General features: G+C 42.1%; 3 protein-coding genes across 5 annotated transcripts; 1 reads left to right on the plus strand and 2 right to left on the minus strand.

Moving 5' to 3' along the window:
- Nucleotides 1-292: 292 nt before the first annotated feature.
- TDG (thymine DNA glycosylase) lies at nucleotides 293-12,334 on the minus strand. Of its 3 annotated transcripts, none has more exons than XM_071551061.1 (10): nucleotides 12,261-12,334; nucleotides 9,435-9,583; nucleotides 6,594-6,823; nucleotides 6,044-6,113; nucleotides 4,992-5,127; nucleotides 4,829-4,911; nucleotides 4,656-4,750; nucleotides 2,987-3,158; nucleotides 2,549-2,677; nucleotides 293-2,442 (listed from the first exon to the last, which is right to left on the minus strand). In XM_071551061.1, the coding sequence occupies exons 2-10, from the start codon at nucleotides 9,526-9,528 to the stop codon at nucleotides 2,303-2,305; spliced, it is 1,149 nt and encodes a 382-aa protein (XP_071407162.1). In that variant the 5' UTR covers nucleotides 9,529-9,583; nucleotides 12,261-12,334; the 3' UTR covers nucleotides 293-2,302. The 3 variants fall into 3 exon arrangements, with proteins under 3 accessions (XP_071407162.1, XP_071407161.1, XP_071407160.1); XM_071551060.1 differs by lacking the exon at nucleotides 12,261-12,334 and adding an exon at nucleotides 12,038-12,177 and having other exon boundaries at nucleotides 293-2,439; XM_071551059.1 differs by lacking the exon at nucleotides 12,261-12,334 and adding an exon at nucleotides 12,038-12,174.
- UQCC6 (ubiquinol-cytochrome c reductase complex assembly factor 6) lies at nucleotides 12,213-14,173 on the plus strand. The gene is made up of 2 exons (XM_071551063.1): nucleotides 12,213-12,497; nucleotides 13,901-14,173. Exons 1-2 carry the CDS (start codon nucleotides 12,390-12,392, stop codon nucleotides 13,994-13,996), a joined length of 204 nt encoding a protein of 67 aa, XP_071407164.1. The 5' UTR covers nucleotides 12,213-12,389; the 3' UTR covers nucleotides 13,997-14,173.
- A 3,229-nt stretch (nucleotides 14,174-17,402) lies between these two features.
- Nucleotides 17,403-27,035, minus strand: HSP90B1 (heat shock protein 90 beta family member 1). The gene is made up of 18 exons (XM_071551058.1): nucleotides 26,885-27,035; nucleotides 26,297-26,396; nucleotides 25,558-25,699; nucleotides 25,348-25,464; nucleotides 24,637-24,968; nucleotides 23,749-23,860; nucleotides 22,941-23,057; nucleotides 22,254-22,370; nucleotides 21,448-21,585; nucleotides 21,284-21,361; nucleotides 21,132-21,197; nucleotides 20,600-20,869; nucleotides 20,132-20,377; nucleotides 19,722-19,858; nucleotides 19,273-19,351; nucleotides 19,023-19,178; nucleotides 18,395-18,493; nucleotides 17,403-17,664 (listed from the first exon to the last, which is right to left on the minus strand). Exons 1-18 carry the CDS (start codon nucleotides 26,931-26,933, stop codon nucleotides 17,635-17,637), a joined length of 2,385 nt encoding a protein of 794 aa, XP_071407159.1. The 5' UTR covers nucleotides 26,934-27,035; the 3' UTR covers nucleotides 17,403-17,634.
- Nucleotides 27,036-27,410: the final 375 nt, after the last annotated feature.

Consider the following 27,410-nt stretch of genomic DNA (forward strand, 5'->3'; position numbering starts at 1 on the left):
AGAGGTAAAAATTCTGTTTCAGACTGTACTTTAATTTAAATTCTTTATAAATAAGACCTTAATGTCTTCTGGAAGAAAAAATCTATGCAGCAGATACCTGCAGTATGACAGAGAAGGCGTCTTTAGTTGTCTCACCCACAGTGAACACCCTGAAATGAAAACTTAGGCACATGTTACTGAGTGGAGTTGTGTTGTGTGGTGACTGTTTCGTGGTGCTTCTGAGTATCACACATCCTGTGTTGCACTTAGACCCCTGCCAGCAAGATGTGAAAGACAGTCCAAGACACTGCAGTACAGTTCCTGATTTTATTGTGAAACATGGATAGATTTAAGACAGATTAAGAACTTCTGTATTACTGTAACAATAAGAGCACCAGTTCTGAGGGAGGACACATAGAATTGCAGTGTTCAGTGAAACGGTTGCTGTACATGTAACTGTGTTTTATACCCAGATAACCTAGTTGGTGACTCCTGTAAAGAAGACACCTTTCCCTTCTAATTAACCAGGATGGCCTTTCAGGAGTTACATCCTACTGTGCTACAAACTCAGCAGTGCTAATTCCATGCTTCCAATTTTGTTCAAAGTAAAACTGAATGGTAACGAATCCCTGATGCAAGATACTTTGAGCACCTGCAGGAAAACATCCATGTAAACAGCAATACATGATACAGTACACTTTAAATAACAGACAAGACAAGTCCTATACCTTTCTGACAATATACAGAATAGCTTTATGCTGCAGCTAATAAACACAATCAGAATCATAATGCACACTCTCTTAAGATGCTCAGAATTAAGCCACATAATTTGGGAAGAAACTGTAAACATCACGCCTGCCTCACAACAGGTTGCCAGTGTGTGATCTCAGTGAGAGCTGTTACAGCAGGATTAGAACCTACACCAACTAGTTACACACAACTGACAACCGTCGCTGGCTGAGGAAAGGATAAACCACATCCTACAGGAATCTCTGACCAGTGTGGAGTGTGGAGATACTGTCTTTATCTGTTTTTCAAGTATGTGAAGCACCAGTTGACATAAGATCATCAAAACTTAGTGTTTTGATTAGCTTATTGCTTTTACTTCATCTCTTCCTCACATTAGATAAAAGAAGGAAAGAAGATGAGGGTTAGGCACCAGGATGGAATCTCATTTTTTTCTCAGTAACTAATATTGGCCAAAAATGTGTATCGTTCAGGCAAGTTCCTCAGAAAGGAGCTGTAGTTTCTACAGCCAACTTCTTATTCATTGTACAGCTGCCCCTATATTTAACTCAGTATTTTTTGCTGGTAAGAGGAATAAGGAGAACACCCTCTGAGGTCCTACAGTTGGAAGAGAACTGAATGTTAAAAACTGCTAAATTGCCCTGTGCTAATTGAACATGATGTAAACAATGTAGCTGTAGATGATTTTCACAAAGAATTCAGCCTTTCAATTCCCTGCCATGTAATCTGTTCAAAGGGGTTCTCTCCTGCTAAAGGTCATATGAAGAGAGTTTAGATGCTACAGAACTCAAGAACCACCACTGCTGTTTGGGTATGGGTTTTTTTTTAAGGAATTCCAGTCCTTTACACTGGAATTTAGGAGGGAAAGAGATAGTGGTAGGGATACCTTACTCTAAGCCAGCTCAGATAGAATATTTAGGCCCTGTCCTGTGTGACACAAATTTTCTTCCCCAGTGTTAAGACTTGAGATGATGCTTTCACTCCCTTAGTCCTGAATATGGTCCACTCAGACAGAGCTCTCTCTTCCCACCCAGAAGATATTCAGTACTCACAGCTGCAGAACACACCTTTCTGCACTTTTTAAGAAGGTAAAAGGCAGACTTAAAAAGCACAATTTCCTTAACTGTGCATGATTAAAAATATCGCTTCACATAAGTTAAGGGTACACTTCCCCCTCTGGATATAAAAGGATGATGAGATAGCCAAATATTGAGGCATCAGTAAAAAGGATACTGCTGCTATTACTACTCCATTACAATTTATGAAATAAAATTAACGCCCCAAAGAAATCTTCACAAATGAGAAAGCCATTTGTCAAAAACTGCAAGAAATGGCATACATTAAATATAAAACTCATATACAAAAAAGGGCTAACTTCTTAAAAAAAAGTTTGAAGAGTTCCTTAAAATTATCTAGTTCATTGATTTCAGCCTACCACACACTTACTTTGGACTATAATAAAATAACTAGGGGAGATAAAATACAATTAAAATGCTTCAGTTGGAGAACCGAGGTACCAGTCTTGGTCACTGCATTAAAACTGCAGCATGTATGCATAGGTGAGAAGGAACGGCTCCTACACGCTGCGTCCCTCCTCTTCCTGTGTCACACTGGCATTGAACTCCGGAATCTGGTCTGCAAAAGACTGTGTCATCCACTGTCCATTAGGAACTACGCCGAAGGACGAGCCCTCACAGTACTGTGGATTGCTTCCTGCTAAAACAAAACAAAAATCACATCGTTTTAAAATGCACTTGATATCCCTGAGTTTTTGTTCCCAAGCAACAGTTCACAGACCAAGTGCCCCGAGTGCTGCCTTTACCAGTTCCATTTGAAGAGAAGCTGCACTGCTCACTGTCATATGGTGCACGATCACAGTAAGCTCCTCCATACGCTGCTTCATAGCCTGGGTCATATTTTTCTTCTTTGACAGCCATCTTTTTAGCATCCTCTGCAGAAACAGAAGACCTCAAGCATTAATATTTAGAAGATAAAATTATCAAAGAGCACTTTTATCTGAAAACACTTGCAAAACCGCCACAAATTCCAGATGATAATGCCTGCTCCCCTTACAGAATTTAGGCCGTACTAAAAGGAGAGTGGAATCTGTAATTCTACATTGTACAGTCTAGAAAAGATGGTGCATCTCCTCCCCACCCCCCCCCCCCGCATTAAATTCTTCATTTCTTTTTCCTTGGGAAACTTCTAGTTGTCTTGTACACTACATTTTAATAAAGGGGTAACAAAGTAACCACCATACCTTGTGCAAGCTGCAAGTCGAATGTGTACTGCACCTCCTGCACCTCTGTGTTTGGTGCGATGCCTTTCAGCTGATCCCTTAAGTCTCTCAGCTTTATGTAATAATGAACTTTATCTTGTGCCCGGGGAAACTGAGCACATCTTGCACTGGACGATGGCATAACGTAGCAGAGCTTAAGGCAAAGAGCAAGAAAAAAGCATTACTGATCCCTGAACTATGAGTTAATATTTAGTGCATTGAGAACAACTTAACAGCAAAGCTTGTTGTTTTAACCCTTTGTACAAATTTCAACTAAATGACAGAGGTGGTTGTGAAAGGGGCTAAAAGGAGTCTTTCATTTTTCTTGTCCAGCAGCTGTCTTGCCCTGAAGAGCTGCCAATTGAGGACAATTTTCATCAGTTATTTCTGTGCTGCAGGAGCAGTCCTGGTGTGCATTATAAGAAGCACAATTTACAGTGTATGCCAAAGAGCGGAGCACACTCCAGAGCTCCCTGAGCAAGCAGAGCCCTGAGCCAGGCAGCCCACAGAGGAGTGGTGACAGGATGCCAACAGCCCACACCAGTGAGGGAGGCACCACAAGTTAATCAGCTCAGCTTCTTCGCCAGGGGTATCTACAACGTGGCCATCAGGCTGTGAAACTGTAGTTAGTCAGTATGGCTGGAGCCAACTTAAGCATCTGTCTCTCTCTGCCAACAACCTTAACTAAAGACATCGAGTTAGTTCAGGAAAAACAAACTGTATTGAATCCCTTTATCATCATGCAGTGTTTATGAACAAGTACCAGAAAAGGGGATTATTTATCTTTCTTACAAATGCATCTACTGCAGAAGTCCTTAAGAGCTACTTAAGAAAGCAAGCACTTTATCACCAACAGTTCTTCAGGCTCTAATAGAAACACTTCACCTTTAAAGAAAGACAGCTTAAACTTGCAGCCCTGGTAATTAGGGATAGAAATAAGATGAAAAACAATCCAAACTTTTGGAACTGACAAGGTAATGAAACCTTAGAATAAGCTACCTTGGCAGGTAGTATAATTGCCATTGCTGTAGCCTGTTTATAAGAACATGTTAAACAAACCTATTTCTGATGATACATAGCTGGTCTCTTGAGATACTTTCCAGCTCTAGATGTCTATGACTAATGCACTCTTCACTAAACTGTTGGTTTTATCTTAAGCATCCAATTCATCTTCAAAATGCAAGTCAGGTTAAGGAGATCCAGTCTGATGGAAGTGTTTGGCCATGCCCAGATCCCACAGTGCTGGAGTGGTTGTGTGTAATAGCACAGTGATGGACTTACTGTACTTCCTGCCCCACAGTGGCACTACCGGCATCACTGTCATGTTCAGTATCAAAGTTCAGTAATACAAATATCCAGGGAATTGGACAAAGGGAATCAGATGAAAGTTACCATAAAAGCATGCATGTGTTATTTTTCCTCAGAGAATGCACTCACCAACTAACCCTAATACACCATTTCTCAAATAAAGTCTGCAAGGCTGAAGAAGCTGCATGAAAGATGTGTCCGAAAATTGCACTATTTAGGTAAAAGCCTTTCACACTTCTCATACTTTGGTCAAACTGGCATTATCAGAAGTGGATGGAAGTCCTGAGATTTTGTTAGTTTTTAAATGAGTGCCCTGGTGGTGTTTCTTAGTCTCAATACTTACAGTTTCTGTATCTGGCACCTTGTGCGGCTGCAGTCCAAATTCCAAGTTCTTAACTTTAATTCCAAAAACCTCTTTACTAAAAATTTCATAAATACCTAAAATGAAAAGAAGATAGGATAAGTAGGAAAAAAACTATTGACAGAACAAATTAATTTAAAAGTCAAGGTTCTCACATTTTCCATTGAAAACTGCTATACGAGGTTTATACTTTTGTAGCTTCTGCATCAGAATTCGCCCTCCTTCCCGAATCTCTTTGCTAAAAAAGAGAGTACTCAAAATTATAATCACAACTATTAATTCATTAACAAGCATGATATATCCCCCTTGCTGCCCTACCTGGTGAGGTCTTTGCTTCCAGGTGTTGTCCTTTCAACCATGTTTGTAAATCCAATCCCATATTTATGTGGCAGAGTGTGGTCATCCATATGGTTGAGCTGTTCATTACTTAGACCAGACATGAACAGACACTTCCCTGTGAAGTAAGAAAGTAAGATACATATTTGCCTATTTCTAAGGAAAAGAAAGCACAACATAAAAAAGGCTTTGACTGTCAGAATACTGGAATGCTAAAGGAAGAATCTATTTTAACAAAGTATCAGTTAATTTGGGAAGACTATTGCCCTATCTAGAAAAGTTTAAAATAACCAATATTACTTTATCTACTGCAAGAGGACAGAAAAGCTCCAGTGAACAGGAATTCTTCATCATGATCCTGTGCATGGAAACCAGTATTTTATTTTTAAAGTTCAGTACAGAGCTTTAGATTTTATGATTGACTTCAGCAGGGAGCAAAGTGCCCAATATGGATTTGTGGCAAATACAATGTGTCAGCTTTCTTTCACAAACTTGCCATTGCTTCTGCTTCCACTGGGCCTCCCTGACAGAACGTGCTGACATCTTGCATTCCTATTTCGCCAATAAAAATACAGTTTGGGTGACATGCAGTGCCAGTCTCTTAAGCACAAACTAACCACAGGTAGTTCCTAACGATGTGTGAAGATCACAAGCACACAGATTTGTCAGAATACACATATCTAGTCTGCTTCTCTGTAAAGGAAGCACCAGTCTGGCCACTCTGCAGAACCACAGAGAAATACCCAGGCCTGGTTTCAGGTCTACTGGGCACCAGAAACGTTTTGGCTGGAGTATCACAGGGTTGCAATTGGCCCACATGGAGCTCCCTACCACCACCATGGCTCCTGTATCCAGATCTGAGTATTTCAGAGTTCAGGTAGGGTCTTTCTTTATGAGAATATGCTACAGAAAAGTTACTGAAAGTGGAAAAGTACTTAGGAGAAAAACAAAAACCAAACCAGTTTAATTAAAATGCCACAAGTTCTAACAAAGTTCTGCAAATTTTAAAAGAAGAAAGGAAAACAAAAACATACAAAAATGGTTTCCAGGTCCCGGGTAATGATGTCCTTTGTAAGCTGCCATCAGGCCAGGGTTTATGCCAATCTACAAAGACACCAGTCTATTTGAACAAGGAGAACATGGCTTGGTAGTCAGCAATTTAATCAAGTTACAGTAAGGACGCTTATTCAATTCTCTCTAAGTTACTGTCAATAAACAAAACTGTGTTAATGGCACCTTCCATCATTATTTAAAAAACTGACAATTTTACAGCAGTGCCTCATTTAGCTGTGCAATGTCAAAAGGGCAGCTCAGTGTGCAGAACTGCCAGTAAATAAAGCATCGAGTAATGGTCTCTAATGACTGTGCATCATACCTAAACCTTAGATTTCTCAGAAATTAGGACTATGTTACTACACCTTTTAACAGAAAATGCAAAGCAGCTCTGTGCACAGGAAACAGTTTATATACTTTATCTTGCAAGATCTTGCAATATAAGCAATATAGGTAAGTAAGGAGAGGGAATGGAAATCGTAACAAGTGAGTACAACTTTCTACCTAACCTTGTAACTCTGAGTTACTTACTATTACAATGTCCAGATCAAAGGTCAAAATATCAGGCAAAGTCTTGGTCAGAAGTTCAGCTTCAGATACTCCATTAAAACGGTCCACTTTCCTTTTGACTTTAAAACTATCTGTGATCTTTTCTTGTTTGCCTTTTGACTTGGCTGGTTTTTCTTTTTTAGCAGCAGGCTTTTTAGGTTGCTTTGGCTCAGTTGCTTTGGCTTTTCTTTTCCTTCCTCCTTTTTTAACTTCTGAAACACATAGCAAATATCCTTTTTATAAATTTTTCAGGTTGCAGTGTCAAAAAGACTCAGCTAAATGTATGGATACAAAAAGAAATCACACCGATAAATTTACCTTCAAAATTCATTAACTTAAACAATGATCAGGTGGATCTCAGTTTTACAGGCTCAACACAGAATTAACTCAGGTGTCTCTGTACCACACACAGACACCTCTCTCAGACACCTACACTGACTTGGGATACAAACCAAGAGTAACCCCATCATTGGGGTTTTATGCCACAATCCTTTGGAAGCAGTTCCATTTCCTATGAAGGACATGCCACAGCATCAAAGCTCAGGTTCCAAAGAATCTCACAGTAAGTTCTAGTCTAGTATTCACACTTCAGCTTCTAAATATGAAAGTTGAATATTACAGGTTACATAACACATTGAAGAAACCGAACCACACGTCCAAAGGAAAGGCCTCAGGGATTATCCACAGTGTAAGTTATGAACTTGTGAGGAACATAAGCAGGGAGGCTGAACGCTACAGAAGCCGTTCACATCCTGCTGCACTCACACCCATCACATGCGGCCCAGAATAGGTACTGCCCAGGCAGCATTTGGCAGACCTTCAGGATGTCAGTCTGAGTGAGTGACACCAAACATTAATTTTTATTTACAAAATGCCAACCTGAAGTAGTCACTCTCACCTGAAGCTTCCTCATCTTCTGGCTCAAACTTTAGAGATTCAAGCAGCACAGATGCTACCCATGACATGACCACTCAGAGATTGCTCTTTATCTCTATGCTTATCATGTCAAGCTGTAGAATACAACTTGAAAAATATGAAAACACATTTAGCAGCAATCAGAAAAGAGCTAAAGTAATCTATTACTTTAAAACTGAGACATCATCTTATTTTCAAAATTCATGGATGAAAATCTCCCTCAGATAAGAAATAAATATGGTAAATACAGAGGCACTGCCCTAAGTCTGCAAACTTTTTGGGGCAGTTCTTGTAAGTAAGCTGTGTAAACAAAGGGAAAACAAACACCATGTGAAATTCCCACTGCATCACTGCAGCAACTGTTTAGGGAAGCTGTCAGTAACAGCACTCAAGCTCTAGTCTAGTTGCAATGAAGAGGACAACAGAAGGGCCCAAACTTGGTGAGGCACATAAACAGCTTTTCTCTCCTACCCCTTGAAGAGTTAGAAGGTTTTTCAGGTAACAGCAAAATGCCACAGGCAGTGCTATACAATGCTGCAACTCAGAACAGTCAGAGTATTTTAAATGACCCAGGATAATGTTCCTCTAACTCTCACATTGATCAGGTACCTACCAACCAGACACTGTCACGAAAGATGAACAATACCAGGGCAGCCTTTCAGAGGATAATCCTAGAAATCTTACTATTTTCATCACAGCAGTAGCTGGACTCCAGATCTTTGTCTTTCATAAATGCTCCTGTAAGTTTCACAGACATTTCGTAAATCTTCCATCCCCATCTTTGAAGGCCTTACTCAACTTACAGTTCTTCCAAAAGCAATACTAGGGAATAGCTTCATCCCAGATGATCATAGTAATTCAAAAGTACTTGCAAGTGTACTCAAACAGGGTGCTTATGGTGACCTCATGTTATCCAATACTAAAACTGCAAACAGCACTTGAGGTGCATCTTCACTGAAATCACTAATATTGTGACTGAACAGAGCAGTCACAACTATTTTAAACTGGAGGTTTTCTTCCTATGATTTTATCTGGCCATGCACTACAACTTCAACCAAAAAATGGGCATTAAAGGATGCATTTAAACAAGCAATGTCATGGCATGAACAAATCAGTAAGTTTCCTTGGTACACAGCTCTGAGCTGTATCTAAATACTAAAGGAAGACAAAACTCTGTGTGCAAGTACTGGCTACTGGATCACAATTTAGGCATGGCAGAGATCACTGGGTTTTTTATGTCCTAAGAGTGAGCACAACAACAACAACAACAACAACAACAACAACAGATCTCTTCTTGACATAGCTACTGCAAAGCCTAAGTGTACAAAATCCTAATGGGGGAAAAGAAAGGCAACACACAAGTGCATAAAGTACAAAACTTGTGGCATCAACAGGACACTTTCCAGCACTGTTTGTATTTTTTTAAATAAACTGCACTAACCCAAATTATTCTTGGTGTATATAACCAATTCCCTACCTGTGATTACTACAACACACTAAGGAACCATTTAAACAAAAATCTTTCAAATAAATGATATATACTGTATTTGTCTTACTGAAATTAAAAGTATTTTGAACTCAGAATTTTTAAAAACTACCTTCTCTAACGTAATATGAAACCCCCATGACATCAACTAAAAATTATGTATTTATCCATTGAAACAAAATGTTGCTTTTTCTGGAAGAAGATAATTGTGTGAGACTGAACAATGTGAATACATTCAACTAGGTTTACCTCTTGTCTTTTTAATTACCTGTTAAAACACATTACTTAACACAATCAATACTTCCTCAGAGACTGTCAAGAAAAGGAAATCCAATACACCCAAAAAAGCAGTTTAAGAGTGATATTTTTTTCCCAATCAATTACTACTGTTTTTGCTCACTTAGCACAGCCCAGCCATGTACCTTTTGGAGGCTCCTGCGCAAGGTTTGGCTCTGGAATGCCCTCTAGAGTCGGCTGCTCAGCCATCATTTCCATGTTGGGCACTGCAGTCATCATCTGATGGAACGGAAACGTGTAAAATGCTTGAGCTTGCTGAAGGTATGCGTAGTATCTGAGAGAGGGAAAGAAAAGAGACATAATGTATCAACAATTCAGAAACTTGGTGATGTACCAAACAGACTGCAAACATCAATCTTTATCAAGGCTGATATGGACTGCACTTATGTTCTCCAAAGACTCTATTAACAAATCCACAAAGCAAGTCCAGCTGCTGAGCTGGTATCAGTTAAACCCAACACTAACAATACAGTTCCTTTGTCATTACTAGAATGTGGAATTAACACAACATTGGTAAGTGAAGCACGGAGCTTTCCCCCTTTTTTCAGGAAAAATACTCTGTAGCACACACTTCCAAAGCAAACTGCCCACCCAACACACCAACAATTTACAACACATGTGAGTTAAAACTCTGGACTTCAGGTTTCCCAAATTTTAGATTTGTTTTATGTTACATCATTTCCTTGATCTGGTAAGATCCAGAATGGATGAATCATTCTGGGCTATAAAGCATTAAGAATACACACAGCATTTGTTACAATGCAGATTACTAAACAGCTCTAACAAACTGTGTGGCAGATGTTGTCCATTATCACACACTGGTTCCCAACACAAGTACTGCACTTATTCTACATGGAAGTGTTCACACACACAGATTCAGTTTCCTTCCATGCATAAAGAAGTTTTTCCATACACAGCCCTCTTCCTCCACACATTTATTAGTCACATACAGCCCTCACACCCCAACACAAACTTCTGCTTTATACTGTCACTCCCTCCTACCTACACAGCCATTTTCTTGTCTATAGATTCTACAGCTATAAAAATACACAGAAAGGATTTTTGAACTGTAAATTTTCAGGAAATAATTTTATATAATCTCAAAGTCACTAATAAAAACACCAAATAATTTTTAGCTATAGAGATATTTGTCCAAGAAGGTCAATGGCATTCTGGCCTATATCAGAAATAATGTGGCCAGAAGGACCAGGGCAGTGATCATCCCCCTGCAGTCAGCACTGCTGAGGCTGCACCTTGCATTGTGTTGTTTTGGGCCCCTCACTAAAGAAAGAAGACAATGAGGTGCTGCAGCATGTCCAGGGAAGGGCAACAGAGCTGGGGAAGGTCTAATGTACAAGCCTTGAGGAGTGGCTGATGGAGCTGTGGGTGTTTAGCCCGGAGAAAAGGAAGCTCTACAACCACCTGAAAAGAGGCTGTAGAGAGGTAGGGGTGGGTCTTAATAACAAACGACAGGATAAGGGGAAATGGCCTCAAGTTGTGCCAGCAGAGGTTTAGATTGGATACTGGGATCAATTTCTTCATGGAAAGGGTTGTTAACCATTGGAACAGGCTGCCCAGGGAACTGGTTGAGTCCCCAGCCCTGTAGGTATTTAAAGGCCGTGTAAGGTGGTGCTTTTGGGTATGGTTCAGGGGTGGGCTTGGCAGGGCTGGGTTAAGGGTTGCACTCAATGATCTTAGAGGCCTGAGCCAACCTAAACGATTCCGTGATTTTAAATATCTCAAAAGAAGAGACCATTCCCTACTACACAATGAGTTTTTAAGAATCCCACTGTATATTAGATTCACGCCAGCCCACAGATTTATGACAAATTTATAACAGCCCACAGTCTTGTGATGATGCCACTGATTTTGAACCAAATACCTGTCCTGAATCAAGAACAAATATGAATGTAAGTCTGTCAGATTCCTGGGTAAGTTGCCTAACAAAGTCATGGGAGATTTTCAAAGTACAATGCATACTTTAACCCTTCTGCTGGAAGAGTTCCATTTTGTATACAATACTTGTGCAGTTACTGAACTAAACAAAACTGACCTTCAGCTTTGTGTTGGGAAACACAACTGAGACATGTAGAATCCAGTTCATAAAGTAATAAAAGCTTAATCATACAGAGCAGAACAGGGTAAGTAAGAAAGATGTGAAAACATCTAACCCAAGACCAGAAGTCTTCTTGTAATACATCCTTATTTTATGTATAAAAAGTCTCCTTCTTCTAAAGAGAATAAAATATCCTTTAAACAGAGAAAAACTTTGCACCATGTCACAAACAACTCCTGTAACCACTTGCTAATGGTAAATACTAAGGCACTGCCCTAAGTCTGCAAACTTAAAGAGAACTTCTGCCCCTAAGTTTCCTACACATTTTAGGCCATATTTCTTGTGCGGGGCTTCAGAAATACAATTTTGTCTCCCCCCTTCCTTCAGTTCGTGCTAAAAATGAAAGAAAAGGCCAACAGGGTAGATAAGAAGACACGTTCCCGGGAACAAACCCAAGCACTACATAATGTCCAGGGCCCGCTGGGGACACGGCTACGATGGGGCCCAGCGCCCCGTGCCCCGACCCGCGGCCGGGCCGGGCCTGCGCTCGCCTTTGTGCGGGAAAGGGCGGAGGCGCCGCCGCAGCCCGGCCCGGCCCGGCCCGTGTGCGAGGGGCAGCACAGAGGCGCCCCCCCGCCAGGCCCGAGGGCGGCCGCGGCCACCCGGCGGTACCTGCCCAGCTCCTGCGGCTCCATGGCGGGCGGGGGCTCTCGTTGTCACGGCCACTGTCGCCGCGATTGTCGCCGCCACTGTCGCCGGCCGCCCCCCGCCCCGCGCGCCCCCACCGACCTGCCGGGCCCCGCGTCACGTGACCCGCGCGGCCAATGGGCGCGGAGGGCGGGGCCGTGTGACCCCCCCTCCCTCCGGGGGGCTCGGGTGCTCTGTCGCGACTCACCGCGCGCCGCCGCGACAATCCTGCGCGAGAGGCGGGCCGCGACACGCTCTTCCCTTTCCCCTTGGCTGCTCCCAGCGGCGGCGGCGGGGATGACGCACGTCCGGCGCGCAGGGAGGGCCCGGCCGAGCCATGCCCGCCGGCGTACCCTGGCCCGCGTACCTGCGCGCCCTCGCCGCCAGCCTGCTCGCCATGTTCGCGGGCGCAGAGACCGTGCACAGGCACTACCGGCCCGACCTGGTGAGCGCGGCCTGCGGGCGGCACGGGGGGCTGCGGGACAGGGCTCGGCTAGGGCAGGGCCCGGCCGTGGGCAGGGATCGGCCGGGGCTGTGCTGTGTCCAGTTCTGGGCTCCTCAGCACACCAAAGACAAGGAGCTGCTAGAGAGGGTCCAGCGCAGGCCACAGAGATGATGAGGGGTCTGGAGCATCTCTCTTATGAGGAGAGACTGCGGGAACTGCTTAGTGTGAGAACAGAGGACTGAGAGGGGATCTCGTTAGTGCATCTAAATATCTCCAAGGCGGGTGCCAAGAGGATGGTGCCAGACTCTTTTCGGTGGTGCCCAGTGACAGGATGAGCAGCAGTAGCTGTAAACTAAAACACAAGACGTTTCACCTCGACATGAGGAAGAATTTCTTTACATTGAGGGTGGCAGAGCCCTGGGGCAGCTGCACAGGGAGGTCGGGGAGTCTCCTCTCAGTTGGATGGGATGATCTCCAGAGGTCCCTTCAAACCCTAACAATCCTGTGATTCTGTGACTTCTCTGGGAGCCACCTCACTCTGGCAATGTGGTTCCAAAAATAAAAGAGCTGTGTAAGCCCCTTCCAAAAGGGTCTCTGCTGGGGGAGTCTGCGTTTTGGAAAGAGCATAGAAAAGTGGCTGTACTAGATTTAAATAAACTTTTGTTTCCTGCAGTAATTGAAATGAAGATGACCAGAAGTTGACATTAGAAACAACAACAGACAAAGCTGTCAAAATTACAGTCACAGAACTAAACTCCAAATGAGACCATTCTGCAGGAATATTTACCATGTTTGAGCTATCACATCAAAATTCCAGCAGTGAGGCTTAAATCATTGATAGATACATAAGAATTTATGTAATTCAGTAGTCTCTGTTGTAGCCATCATTACAGGCAAGTAGACATATTTGTTCAGAATGATCAAATGATGTATATCTCTTAGCATGAATTTTGAGGAGGTAGTTCTTGAAATGTCATGTCATCTGGTAACTTTTAAAAAAAATTTCATTTCCAGCTTCAGTGCCGTATTTCTAAATCAGAAAAATAGAGGCAGTGAAACTCTTCTGTCACCAAGAGAAACAGTATGTGTGGAAACTTCGACTGTGCTAGACATCTCTGCCAAATTCACCTTCTTTAATGGCAAAATGAAGTTCCTTTAAAATAAACTGTCCATTCTCTTACCTCTGTTTTCCCCCAAATTCTATTTGGCTACTTTAAAATAAAATCAGGTTATGAAAGTAATAATTTTTAAGATGTTTTGCATGTAGGAATTATGCTTTGTTCAGAAAAGAAGGCAATATAACTAGTTTAGCTATAATGCCTTACAGACTATGCTCATTTACTGTTTTGTGAGTTTAGTTTTTATTCTGCCACAACACTGACATCTTTCTCTATTTTTAACAGAGCATACCTGAAATACCTCCTAAGCCTGGAGAGCTGAGAACAGAACTGTTGGGTCTAAAAGAAAGGTCCAGCAAAGTTCACACTTCACAACAGTGACCAGAAATTACTTCCATTGTGAAAATTAGAACTGATAAAATATTTATTCAACTGTTTAAACTGTGGAAATACATGTTTGAAATACTGTACTCATTTAATGCTTTTTTGCTTTCCTTTAAGCAAGTTTCAGGCAGCATTTAAAATAAAAGTACAGTGAATACTGTTGTTAAAAGTTCAGTTGATTGTGTGCCAAAATGCTTGTGACTTCTAAAACCTGGATTGCAGTGTAAGTATCCTTCAGAATAACGGGTTAAACCACGAACTAACACCTGTCACTGACAGGACATCTACTTTTGTCCACTGTAAGGCCACGATCTCACAGCTTAGTTAAAACGGGGCAAACACAGATTACACCGAAATTACATACATTTGTGCTCCATTTGGGCATCTTCTTCATCTGTTTATGGCTGCTATTGATAGCTCTAAATACACAAAACTCTGTGCAGGTTTACCTTTCAGTCCTGAAATAGGATCACCACTCAGCTCACACCAGGAACTCAAATATACAGAGTCAACATCCTGCAAAGGTGGCACAATGACCCATTTTTGAAAGTACAGGACAGAGCTTGAGAAGGCTGGGGATTGCTCTCCTCTGATACCAAGGTAAGGCACAGTCTTCATCCTTAGTTCTCATTCGGGTTTAACTCAGTGAGGCTAAAACCACAGTCTGGTAATTATCCATTGAGGAAACAAAAAAGCTCCAACCCAGTATGTGGATGTCTTCTAATAGCAGAGAGATACAGAAATGGTCACAGAGTGTTAACTTTTGTTTGCGCTGTGAAGCTGTTATTTATGTCTGCAGAAGTTGCTTAGAAGAAAGGTTTATAGTTCTGCATGTATATGTGCCTCTGCTCTCAGGTAGTTTTACAACTGTTGCTGGGATGAAATCCTCTCCTGCTCTTACGTGCTGTTCAGGATGCAGTTTGCACTTAGTATGAGTAGATCACAGGCTCTGTCAGGCACCTTTATCAGAGACAGCAGCCATTGAGAGAAAGGCTCTAATAAAACACACATGTTAAGTACAAATGAATCCAGTTCTGGTGAAAATACTTTTCCCCTTACTGCACCGAAACAAAGCTGAAATGGGCAGCCTTCCACTTCAGCATAAAAGCAAGTTTATTGAAGAGACAAGATGGGGCAGTTCAGCAGTGTTTTGTTTCTGTTCTGATTGGGTCAGGAGCAGCAGTTCCTCAATAATCCCTTTACACAGCCAGGATTCACCAACCCTTAACCTGTTCCACACATTTTGTCAGAGTATGACCTCTATTATGATTTCTGATATGAAAAATGCATTTCTCCCCATTTTCTAAAGGCTTCTCAGATCTAAAGGCTGCAGAGGGAAGTTTGTCCTAATTAGGCTTGGATTTCTAGGTGTATCCAGCTGCTACTGGAAACTGAGCAACAGGGAGCTCAGCCTTTTCTAGCACTGAGAGAACTGTCCTCATTAGTGCCCATTTAGGAACAGCAAAGCTGACAATACACTGGGTTTTAACAGCAGAGCTGACACCCCCAGAATCAGCATAACTGCAGCACTGAAATAAAGAGCCTGAGAGGAGACGCTTCTTCCAGCACTGACACCATTTTGCCTCAGAGCTGACAAAAATTAGCTCACAAGCACATTTTTGTGCTTATTAATAGCAAACACTTGTCACTCCAGCATTTAGAGAAAGCAGCTGGGCCACAGCTCTGTTGCACATGATACCCTCAGTGATGTAGATGCAGAACCACAAAGCAGGACTCAAGTGTGCTCTTTATTATTTCTGAAACTGGTTTTGTCATCCTCAAACCCCAATCAAGGCAGTAAGAATTTTAGCTATACAATAGAGCAAAGGTTGCTTAAGTCTTCAAGTAATTAACAGGTAAAGAATACTGTAAGCAAGCAACCCTACACTTCCAATATTCCTTTGGTTTGTTAGCTGCAAAAGCACTCCCAGCCCCACAGGAGGCACAAGTTGTATTTGCTACTCAAGTCAAAAGAGATAAAAAGGTGTGGGTAGTGATACTTTTCGGAGTAGATCACTGAAAATACGTGCTAGTTTTGGATGTATTAAATGAAAGCCTCAGCACCAGTTGATTGCTACACAACACAAAAATTGCACTACTCTATCAAGAGTAACAAGCATTGAGAAATGGTGCACCTGCCCTGCTCAATAACTTACTTCCAAAGGGCTGCAATTAGAACTGACACTGCCAGATGCTGAAAATGACAGTGCAGGGTCAGAGCACTCAGCATGTGTCGCCAGGAACTTTTCTAGGATAGTACTACCCTGAGCAGAAACAGGAATTCCAAACTCCCTCAAAACACCCCAAACTAAGCTTCAATTCCTTGAAGTCTCGAACAGCATACTTCAATAAACCATCTCTCTGTAAACCCTAACACCATAACCACAGTAATACCTGGCACATTTATTGCATGGAAATGGTAACTGGGCAATATAGAAGCCTACCAAAAGTGAACTGAAAGCAAGTTCTTCAGGTCAGTGTTCAGCACCTAATTAGAAAGCTTAATTTGCTTCAAATCACAGAACCTTTTAACTTTACATAAGTTGTTAAGAAAACAAGTGAGGGGTTCTTAAGTAGTGTCACTATGTAGCAGTACTATTATGTACTTCCACAGAGAAAGGCACAAAGAACCCCCCAAACCCTCCCCTTCAATATGAAACATCTTCATAGGGTTGGTAAAAGGTATTTAAAGTAGAAGCACTACTGAGGAAGTGTAGTGTTTCATTCATAAAGCTTAATGTAATGAATAGAAGTGGTGCCTCCAGTTCAACCTGTCTGCATTAAAATTAGGTGTCCACATATTCAGCTTGAGTTACAACATTAAGTACCTATAGTGCCTTGCCATACTAAAGAGACAGAACAAGAGTGATAAAGTTCAGGAATAGGATTAAGGAATAACCTTAAGAAAAGAATGTCCACCTCTAAAAAAGCCTGTAGAAAACAGAACTGCTGGAGCTACACAAGGCAAAGGCAGGGGACAGTACCAGCTCACAGGCAGCCATGTCTGCCATCACTTATGATGATGGTTGTAAACACACTGAAAGGAATTCCCCCTGCCATCTCAGCTGTAAAGCTACCTCTGCCTACCTCAAGTTCTTTGCCATTTTTAAATGCCTTATCTCAATTTTAAGATGGCAGTAGATACATAACTTCTTGAATACTTACTTCAACTAGCAAGTACAACACAGCTCCCAGATACCAGCTGTACTTTGGCTGAACAGCACAGCAGGTTTGTAAACACAAAATCCAACTACAGACATATGCTACACTAGGTAAGTGTGGCTGTGCCAGCATAGAAGGGCACGAGGATTGCCAACTGCCTTTTTGTACAAAGGACCACATCCCTTCATTTCTTTGTGCTAACCCACCAGGATCGGTTTTCTATATATAAATTTAGAGTTAGTGGTGTTTGGGAACATTTTATTTTGTACATGACAAGATTTTACACCAAGTCAGTTAAATAATACAAATTTACATTCATGAGGAATGTTTTTAGAAAAGTGAACTTAAAAAAACCCTCCTTTACCCTTAAACCCCATACCATCCCTCAACATTTTACAGTGGAAAAAACCAAAACAATCTATAATTCACATTCCCTCTTAACCCCTCAATGCAGGACAGTAGTTGAGTGTAGTTTACAGTTCATCTTTCACATCTGTGGATTCCTGTGAAGACAAAGAGAGAATCAGGATATTGCTTTCTGAAAGTAGAAAAAGGTTGTAAGAGCAGCTCCAGAGAACAGAAATTTTGTATCACAGTAATTGCAGGTTATCCTGCTGTGCAAATGTAACAGTAATATCAAAATTAAGTAGCTATGATGCAATAAGCATCTTCTGTAGTTTCTGTAGGAAATTACATCTCTGTAAGCTACAGATTGCACTAGTCACAAGAGGTCATCTTGCAGTATGGTACTGGCAGACTTTAGCATATCCATCAGGACATCATTAAAACTGCAGGCATTAGCTAAGTGAAGGCTTCACATAGAAGTTGAACTGTTTGGAAGCAATGTTATTAGTCCGTAGTGTTGCTACAAGTCTGTACTGTAAGCACTTGGAGTTACATTCTTGCTGATCTGTTGCTGTTTTTCCACAAGCTGTGGAAAACACCACAGATAACTAACTGCACTACAGGATTTGCTCCCATTTTCATGCCACAGGGCATACACTGATACGATCTCAACAAATTAATTTAGCTTCATCTTATCCAAGTGTCATCTTCTAACAATAGTTTGATATGGAATTTGTGCTGCATTTTTTTTCCCCTCCAAGAAAGGCCTGGAAAATTTCACTTTAAAATCTAGTGTCACGAGCAAAGTGAGCAAGTTTATTTCCAGGAAGCACCACAGACAAAACTGCACATAAATACTGGCAAGAAAGCAGCCAACTTGAGACCTACCTTCTGTGTTTCACTGTCCTCAGCATCAGCATCCACTTCCTCTTCATCCTGCTCTGCCTCCTCAGCTGCATCTTCAGGCTCTTCAGGTTCCTCTTCCACCTGTATGACAGTCACAAGCCCTTTGCTTTATTTGTTTAGGACATTTAGTAGTTGTGGGCTAACTAAATACAGGCTACAGAAATAGTCTAATGTTTGCCCCAAGCTATCTGAAGGAGAAAGTTTGTTCTGTTTAGCATTGACCCACTGTCAGGTCTCCTCCAGCAAAATACCCAGGATAAATTCTTGCACAGCATTATGAGAACCCATATTACTTCTATCCACTTAGGAATTCCTCCATTAAAGAGATGGACATACATGCCTTTGATCCCTAATTAACTCCTGGAGAAACCACCACTTAGTTAGGAACAGGACAATGCTTGAGAAGTGTTATGAGATAGAATCTCAAGCAACTAGAATGAAGAGAGGGAAGAGAAAACATGAGTAGGAAGTCCAGATTCATGGCTGGGCTTGCACTGGCCCACTTAAGTTCAGGAAGCTGGTCATTAGGCAAGTGAACCAAGCAGCTGCACCTTTTAAGATGTACCAGCACTGAAGTCCGTTATCAGCTTCAAGCTGAAGACAAACTAACCTTTGCATCCAGGTCAATGTTTAAGCTCAAACGAAGCATCCTTTCTATTCGGTCTCCATACTCCTTAGTGTCTGGCAACATATATCCTGATCTCAGAGTTGCGGTTTCAAACAATACCACTGCAAGATCTGAAACAGTTTTGTCATCTTCATTTTCCTAATGTGGAAAAATACAAAAAAACCAAACCAGACTTGTTAACTAGGCTGTATGCAGCCAAGCAGTCAATGTTTCGCTACTGTTACTTATTTACCTTGACTCGCCTGAGCATGTCCTTGATCAGTGGATGCCTGGGGTTGATTTCAAATGTCTTCTTTTGGCTGGCATAGTAACTGAGAAAAAGAGAAGTCACATCACTAAGTTTTGAAGTATGGGATCCAACTACATCTTGAAACTCATGAATGCTGGTTGCAGTCACAGCAACAAGTATATTCCCCCACACCCCATTTTAATACTACCTTAATTCTAAAGAGATTTCAAGCTACCAAGCTCATCATCTCTTGTCAACAAGTGACAGGCAATGCCACTGGTAAGTCTTGCTCAGCAGGCAGTTTTACAATGTAAGGCCATAATAGAGTAACTTGATTGTGAGTGACCTTAAATACCAAGGATCATATGAAAGAGGATAGCTTGGCATGGGCACAGCAAGCAAGAGAGGCCAAACTACATTTCCTTTCTGCTGCTACATAACTGAAAGCTTACTTGGTAGATATATCCTTCCCAGTTTGGTAAGCTTGAGCCTTCATGATTCTTTCCATGTTACCAGACCATCCATACTGACTAGCCACAAGAGCACATGGAGACTGGGTTAAACGCTGAGACAGCACAGCTTTTTCAATCTGTAGAAAAAAATAAAACACAGCCTTAGTATTAGTTCACAGAGCTAATACCTTGTACAGCAAATAAAGTAACTGAAATTTCCTGTCACTTCAATATTTTGTGAAGAACATCTAAGATCACATTCTAACTCATCATCATTCTGAAATTAAGGTATTAAACACATTTATCCATAGATAGACAAGGTACTACGAAGTCTGTGCTCAATCTGCAAGGTGTGTTGTAGCAAGCACAACAGCATTTTAAAATAATCATTACATGTAACAGTATTTTACCTTGTCTTTGAGAGCTTTGTCTTTCATCCAGTTCAAAAGTGGTTCGAATTCCTTTTCCATGGCTTCCCGACTCTCCTTAGACTTTTCACTTTCTTCAAATTTAACTCCTTCTTTTGCTACGTTCTGAAACCTCTTGCCATCAAACTCTGGCAAAGCCTGAATACAGTATTCATCTACAGGTTCAGTAAGATAGATCACTTCATAGCCCTTTTTCAGCAGACGTTCAACAAATGGTGAGGACTCAGCCTAAGATAACAAAACACAGAAGATGTCTGTTTAGTTGTATTTTTATCAGCAGCTGCTGAAACCTGTACAACTATTTGACATGTTGGTACGATAAAAACTGAACTGCAGTAGTAGCATAAGCATGGAGGCTCCACATTTACACAATTCACAATGTTTATGGTACTAAAACTGAAAGCCATTAATATTTTTTACCCCTTCATTCTTTCTTTCACTCTCTCATACCTCCTTTCTGCTGGCACCTGCCATGAAGTAGATTTTGTCCTGTTTCTCTTTCATTCTTTCCACATACTGATCAAGGCTTGTGAGGTTACTTTCGTGATGAGAGGACTGGAAGCGCAGAAGTTTAGCCAGTCGTGTACGATTGGAGTGATCCTCAATAACACCAAGCTTTACATTAGTACCGAACTCTTTCCAGAACGTGTCATTGTATTTTTCCTCTGCAATTTTCTTGATCATATCAAGAGTTTTGCGAACAAGTTTCTTTCTGATGACCTAAATAAAAGGAGAAATACTGAGTTACAACAAGAAGCATTTGGAAGAGCCCTCAGCTCAAGCCCACTACAAAGAAAGGATTCCAAACATTTAGTGTCCCTGACCTAAAGCAGACACAGCTAATCCGGAAACAGCAATGTGTGAATTGCCTGTACTTAAATTTCACACTCCTTATGTAACAAAATTAAGCAAGCTATTACTCTTCCCAATCTTGCTGCAGTTATGTGCTTACAATACAGGAAGTTAAGATCAATTAAATTACCTTTAACAATTTATGCTGCTGAAGCGTTTCACGGGATACATTCAAAGGAAGATCATCAGAATCCACCTAATTGAAGAAGCAAATATTAAGTATACCTGACAGTATTTGAAGATTCAAAAAAATAAATTAAACACAAGTATTAAAATACTTACAACACCCTTAACGAAGTTAAGGTACTTGGGCATCATGTCATGGAAGTCATCAGTGATGAAAACTCTTCGAACGTACAGCTGAATTACAAGAGACACCAGCCAGGTTATTTTTTTTATTAATTTTTTTTAACAGAAAACCACACCCATGCACTTGCTTTTCCTACCTTAATGAAATCACTTTTTTTGGATCCATATTCATCGAACAGTCCACGTGGAGCAGAATTAGGTACAAACAAGATGGATTTGAAAGTGACTTCCCCTTCAGCTGTGAAGTGGATGTATGCCATTGGATCATCGTGTTCCTGTGGAGAGACAAGGCTTTTAGTTCACCTGTGGAAAACACCAGGGAGTTAATGCATTTCCAATAATAAGATTAGTTTGGCAAATAACTGCAATGATTTTACAGCTATTCTACCCAACCATGCTTTGGTGGAATCCATCCTGGAGACAAAAGTTACGTAAGTGAAGTTACTCACAAAAATATCCTACTAAGTTTTGTTGTTTTGAACAGCCAATCACTAAAAAGAAGCCAATAGCACAATAACCAATCACAGCACAGTTAAGAGACTCCCAAGTTAACACATTACACTGTCCTGACACAGAGACTTTCCCAGAAAGCTCTATCTCCCTCCTTTCTTCCACTATGTGCAACATGCACCACCACTCTCAGACTAAATACACATTTTCCTGTCAACATCTGCATACATCAGTAAGCTTCACATGAGCTGGACATTTTGCTTCCCAAACCTAGGCCACTCAACACTTGGGTGGCAGTACTTTCCTCTGGAATACAGATTAACTCCTGACTGAGATATTATACACCAAGGCTCTCCTGCAACTCCATCTACTGACAGCAACTAATTATTCTTCAGAAATAACCCATCCTACAAAAACATTTAGTCTTATTTACACAGAAAGAGATACTATAGCAAATCACTTGCTTTGGAGTCACTTGAGGCTCAGAGCTTACCTTGGAAAAGGTTTTGTAAAAAGCTTTGTATTCATCTTCTTCAACTTCTTTAGATGGTCTCTGCCAGATTGGTTTTATGTCATTCATAAGCTCCCAATCCCAGACAGTCTTTTCAACCTAATACCATAACATGAAGAGACTCATTCTCTGCTTCAGGTTAAGTCAAATAAAGACACTCCATTAAGACATAAAATAGGATGTAAACAAACCCAAATGTGCCCTAATCACCCTGGACATTCTCATTCAAGTATATGCATTAGTGCAGCACAAAGGAACAAAAATTGTGTCTATGCCGTATTGTGTTGTTCTATGTACATTTAAAACATTCAAAACATTCACTGAGTACCAGTATTTCTGTTTTATTGCCACTCTGGAAAAAGCTTCTCAGCAGAGGATACTTAATTTAAACTGGTCAGTGTCAGATTACTAAAGCCTGCTACCATTTCAAGAAGTTCACTCAAGTACTTATAATTAGCTCTGTGACCACTGGCTCACAAGGCTGTTGTCAGTCATCCGCCTGAATTCAACTAAGTCTGCTTTATTTACAATCTACATTCCTGACAATACATCTGCACTTAAAAAGGATTGCTTTTTGAAAGCACAAACTACTGAAAAGCACCTCTGCAAAACTAATCTAGAACATGGCCAAACTATCTGACATGAATTAGAAACCCCCAAAAAGCTTACCTTCTTAGTTTTTGGTTTCTTTTCTTCCTCCTCTTCTTCAACTGCAGCTTCATCATCATCTGTTTCTTCTTTCTCCTTTGCTTCCTCTTCTTCAATGGGTTCTTCAACAGTCTCTGTCTAAAGAGACAATGGAAAGTGGGGATTTGAACACCTTGACTTCCTACCAGGTATGTTCCAGTACACTCTCAAACAGCTTCATCTCTCACAGTACTAGCTGGGTTTGTGCTATTTGTCTATTGCAAACTTTTCCTTATTGGTAGTATTTTTTGTTACATTTTCATGAACACAGGCCTTCCTTCAACACACTGGGATGTGACTATCCTCAAATTTAAGTTTTTCAATGCTTTACACAAAATGTGTATCAAACTTGGGGGATTTTAAGTTGGTGCTACATCAAGAAAATATTTAAGTTGATGCTACATCAGAACAGGCCTAAAATTCAAGGCACTGCCCTATTTTTGGAAGGCCACCAAAGCACGACCCTGCTTGAAAGCTTAGAGTTTCCATCTAGAAAACAAAGCCAGTGAAAGAAAGCTCTTTCTCAGTAAATAGCGGTTTTTTTCTTTGATAAAGTTCTTTGACTCAGAATAAAACCAAGTTGTTTTAGAGTCTGTGATTTTAGCAACAGACTAACTTTTGAAGGGAAACTAACCAGTAAAATACTAGACAAGAGAATCAGGAACTGAATTTTAGAAGTTAGACAAGTAGTAGCTCTGTGGCATGCCCTGACCCTTCATGAAACACGAGGCCAGACAGCTGTCACAACCAAGGCTCATACTGTGCAGTGCTCAGTTAAATGCTCACTTACCTTGCTGCTCCACACATAGATGGGGAAGTTTATAAACTGCGAGTATTTCTTTACAAGATTTTTCACAGTATCCAGCTCAAGGTAATCAGATGCTTCCTCCTTCAAGACAAGGCTAAAGAAAATTAAAAAACCATTCAATTCAAGTGCTGAGCCAAGTACTTTGACATAGTTTTATAGATGAAGCTGCATTTCCCTATTGCAGTTATGACAATTCAGATTTATGCAAGTCAGCTTTTATTAGGTTGGCTCAAAGGATCTCTTAAAAAATATTATCCCTTCTAAACTACTCTGATGAGAAGGGGCAATTGTTTTCATCAGTTGAGGCAGAACTCAGTATCAAAAAGTCTACATGAACACCTTAAATGACATTGGTATTGATCAGGATCTTGATGCTTTTTCACTGGCTTTACTTGAAACGAGAACACCAAGATCACACCTTGCATACCAGGTGCCTTCTACGGGAAGGAATCACCTAAACCCAGACCAAAAAATTTATCTGCTCATAAAAGCAATGAAAATAGGACTGTCAAACTACCTCCAGTTTGAAATTTCCATCAGGCTAGTCTCACTGGTATATAAATAGCAGCCAGTTTCCATGACAAAGCTCTACAGCCCCTGTACAGGTTTTGCCAGGCCACGACTGTGACTGTGTTGAGGAACTGAATGAGCCTTCAGGCAGCTGAACTGCCTGAAATTACTTGCTGACAGTTGTCAGGATGCTCACAGTTTTCTTATTTTGGATGCAGTTTGTGTGTTTTTATTGAAGTGAATAAAGCTGTACTACAAGCATCAAATACTGTGAGTCACAACACTAATGTCACTCACATATTCAAAAAACCCCACCCATACAACCTTTTTATATTAAATCCGAAGAAACTTAACACTTACGTTATGGTTGTGCCACGTCCCAAAGTGTTCCCTCTTGGGTCATCAATGACAGAGAATTCATTTGAATCTGACTCCCAAATATGCTGAGTATCATTGTTGTGTTTTGATGTGACAATAACTCTGTCTGCTACTAAGAAAGCAGAATAAAAGCCAACACCAAACTGGCCAATTAGCTCCGATGTTGACTGGCTATCATCCTGCATTTCAGTCATCTTGTTTAAGAATTCACTTGTACCAGACTTTGCAATGGTACCCAGGTTTTTAACTAATTCCTCCTTTGTCATGCCAATGCCCGTATCTGTAACATGAAGCATGTTCTTCTCTTTATCACACTGAAAGAAAAAAAATAATGCAGTTTGACTTTACTTTGAATCTTAATACATAACACACTGCCAGAGGAAAAGTGGTACATTGTAGCTATTCAAATATGCCTGGGGGCAATAAATCAAATTTGCAGTAACTACAGAAATGAGGAATACCCTCCCTTTCAAGTATGCCAATACTTCAGTTGTCCTTCACAAAACTGGAAATATATTTTCACTATTAAAAAAAGAATAATCTTTGAAAAATTTAATTGCAAGGGTCCTGATGTGATCCCAGTTTGTATTTACATCAGTATTCAGCCAAAAATTTAGATTTAATGATGCACCATCTTTTTACATTCCTCCCACAACTTCTTTGAAGGAGATGTTTGCATCTAATGCTTCTTACCTTGATTTTGACTGTAAGTTCCTCATTACCAGCAAGAGCATTTTCATCAGTCAGGGATATCAACCGTATCTTATCCAAAGCATCAGAAGCATTTGAAATAAGTTCCCTCAAGAAAATCTGAAATAGAAACCAGTAGTCAGGAAATCCAGAAGAGACACACACAGCCCCTCCCCAATAATTCTAACACGATCGACTGATAAAGGCACTAACCTCTTTATTTTTGTACAGAGAATTGATAATTAGCTTCATCATTCTGTTCACTTCTGCTTGAAAGGCAAACTTCTCAGATTTCTCTCTGATTTCTTTGATCTGGGATGCATTTAGGCCATCTAATTGGATAGCTTCTTCCTCTCTGTTAGGACAATGAAAACATGTCAGGTGGTCTTGTCCACAAATATCATTATTAATTTCACCATCAAGCAACAGCAGTAACAGTCTAGTTCAAACACCATGAAGACCCTTTATCACTGATGCAGCCCAAAATTACACGATCAAATGAGGTAAGTGCCAGAGCAGGTATCCTCAACTGCATAACCTTAACCTGGAATGGAAATCCATGATTGTGAGCAAGGCTTTTTTTCATAAAAAGAAATTCAGGGAATATCACAGGTAGGTTAAAGCCACTGCAATTCTCAGCATGTGCTTTACCTGACAGGTGAAGCAGTTCATGGGCACAGAGCTATTTCATCAGTACACTGTCATCATTTATGACATACAAGACTAAACCTTTATGAACATACTTTTTTTCATACAACTATAGGTATTAGACAAAACCAAGTCGAGCTTTTCTGAATCCAAGTTCCCAGGGTCACTTCTATTCAGAAGGAAACATTCTTTTCCAACTGTATTTCATTTCCCCCAGCTGACTAGATCTCTCTTTCAGAGCAGCGTCCCCTCCCTATTTCTGATACCTCAGGCATTCGTGAGCACGAGTGCCCCCGGTACCAACCTTTGAACAACTTCATCATCCGTTCGAGACCCTTCTCTGCTTTTCCCCAGGTCATCTTCCACGGTCCCGTCTACATCCACCTCCTCGGCTCCGACCGACACTGGGGAAAAAAAGGGAAACGGACGCTCAGAGCCTGATCCCCGCATTGCACATTACCCAACTTCCCCGCTCACCGCTCCGTCTCCCTCTCCCCACGGGAACCTGAACTCAGCGGGAGATATGGGCGATGGGCAGGGGCCGCCCCCTCCCTTCCTCCGCCCCGGAGGGCGCATGAGCCGCGCGGCCCCTCCAAGTGCCTTCCCTTCCCTTCTCCTCCCCCGGCCCAGCTCCGCTTCCCGTCCCCGCGGGACGGAGCGAGCGGTTCCACGGCCCCCAGGCAGGGCCCCACATCCCCCCCACTGCCCCCAGGCAGGGCCCCACATCCCCCCACTGCCCCCAGGCAGGGCCCCCTGCCCTCCCCTCGGCGCCTCCGTGCCCTGCACCGCAGCGAGCGCGGGGTGGGGCCGCCTGGGGGCCAGGACCACGACACCCCCCCTCCCCCCCTTTTTCCGCCCTGCTAGAACCTTCCAGAAGCCTGCGGGCACTCACCGGTCAGGAGCAGCGCGCAGACCAGAGCGAGCCCCCACACGGACCTCATGGCGGCCGCGGTGACCAGAGAGGAGACGCCGCTGCCGTCGACGCTGCCCCGTGCCCGGCCCGACGCGCGCCGGTACCGACCCCGCTGGAGCGCCCGCGGCCCTCCCCCTCCGCCTTATCAACCCTCGGGCGGGGGGGGGCCGCGCCACTCCCACCAATGGCAGCGCACCACGCCAAAGACAAAGCCAATAGGAAGCTCGCAGAGGCGGGGCCGGCAGCCGCCGCCGCCAATCGAGGCTTTCCATGTGCGGTTTCCTGCGGTCGGAGCGTGGCCGGCGCCGATTGGCCGGACGGGGCGGGGCTGGGCCAATGGCGCGCGCCGGGGGGAGTGGCCGGCGCGCCAATGAATGAGGCGCTGCGCCGAGCGGCGGGGCCACGTGGGGCGCTGGTGCCGGGAGCGGAGGGGACAGAACCGCGGCCCGGCCGCTCACCGCGGACACCGGTGCTATGGCAACGGGGGCTTCCGGTCGACGGCGGC

Source organism: Pithys albifrons, chromosome 3 (assembly GCF_047495875.1).
Source record: "Pithys albifrons albifrons isolate INPA30051 chromosome 3, PitAlb_v1, whole genome shotgun sequence".
Classification (NCBI taxonomy): domain Eukaryota; kingdom Metazoa; phylum Chordata; class Aves; order Passeriformes; family Thamnophilidae; genus Pithys; species Pithys albifrons.

Coding starts and splice junctions, on each gene's coding strand:
- HSP90B1 (XM_071551058.1), bottom strand. CDS start 26,933: ATGAGGTCCGTGTGGGGGCTCGCTCTGGTCTGCGCGCTGCTCCTGACC. Junction 25,465..25,557: donor CTCTGTACAAAAATAAAGAG/GTTAGTGCCTTT, acceptor TTTCTATTTCAG/ATTTTCTTGAGGGAACTTAT. Junction 19,352..19,721: donor GGGAAGGATATATCTACCAA/GTAAGCTTTCAG, acceptor TCTTTTTCTCAG/TTACTATGCCAGCCAAAAGA.
- TDG (XM_071551059.1), bottom strand. CDS start 12,060: ATGGAGCCGCAGGAGCTGGGCAG. Junction 6,824..9,434: donor TGCGCAGGAGCCTCCAAAAG/GTACATGGCTGG, acceptor TATGTGTTTCAG/AAGTTAAAAAAGGAGGAAGG. Junction 6,114..6,593: donor TTGATCTGGACATTGTAATA/GTAAGTAACTCA, acceptor GTGTCTTTGTAG/ATTGGCATAAACCCTGGCCT.
- UQCC6 (XM_071551063.1), top strand. CDS start 12,390: ATGCCCGCCGGCGTACCCTGGCCCGCGTACCTGCGCGCCCTCGCCGCC. Junction 12,498..13,900: donor GGCACTACCGGCCCGACCTG/GTGAGCGCGGCC, acceptor TATTTTTAACAG/AGCATACCTGAAATACCTCC.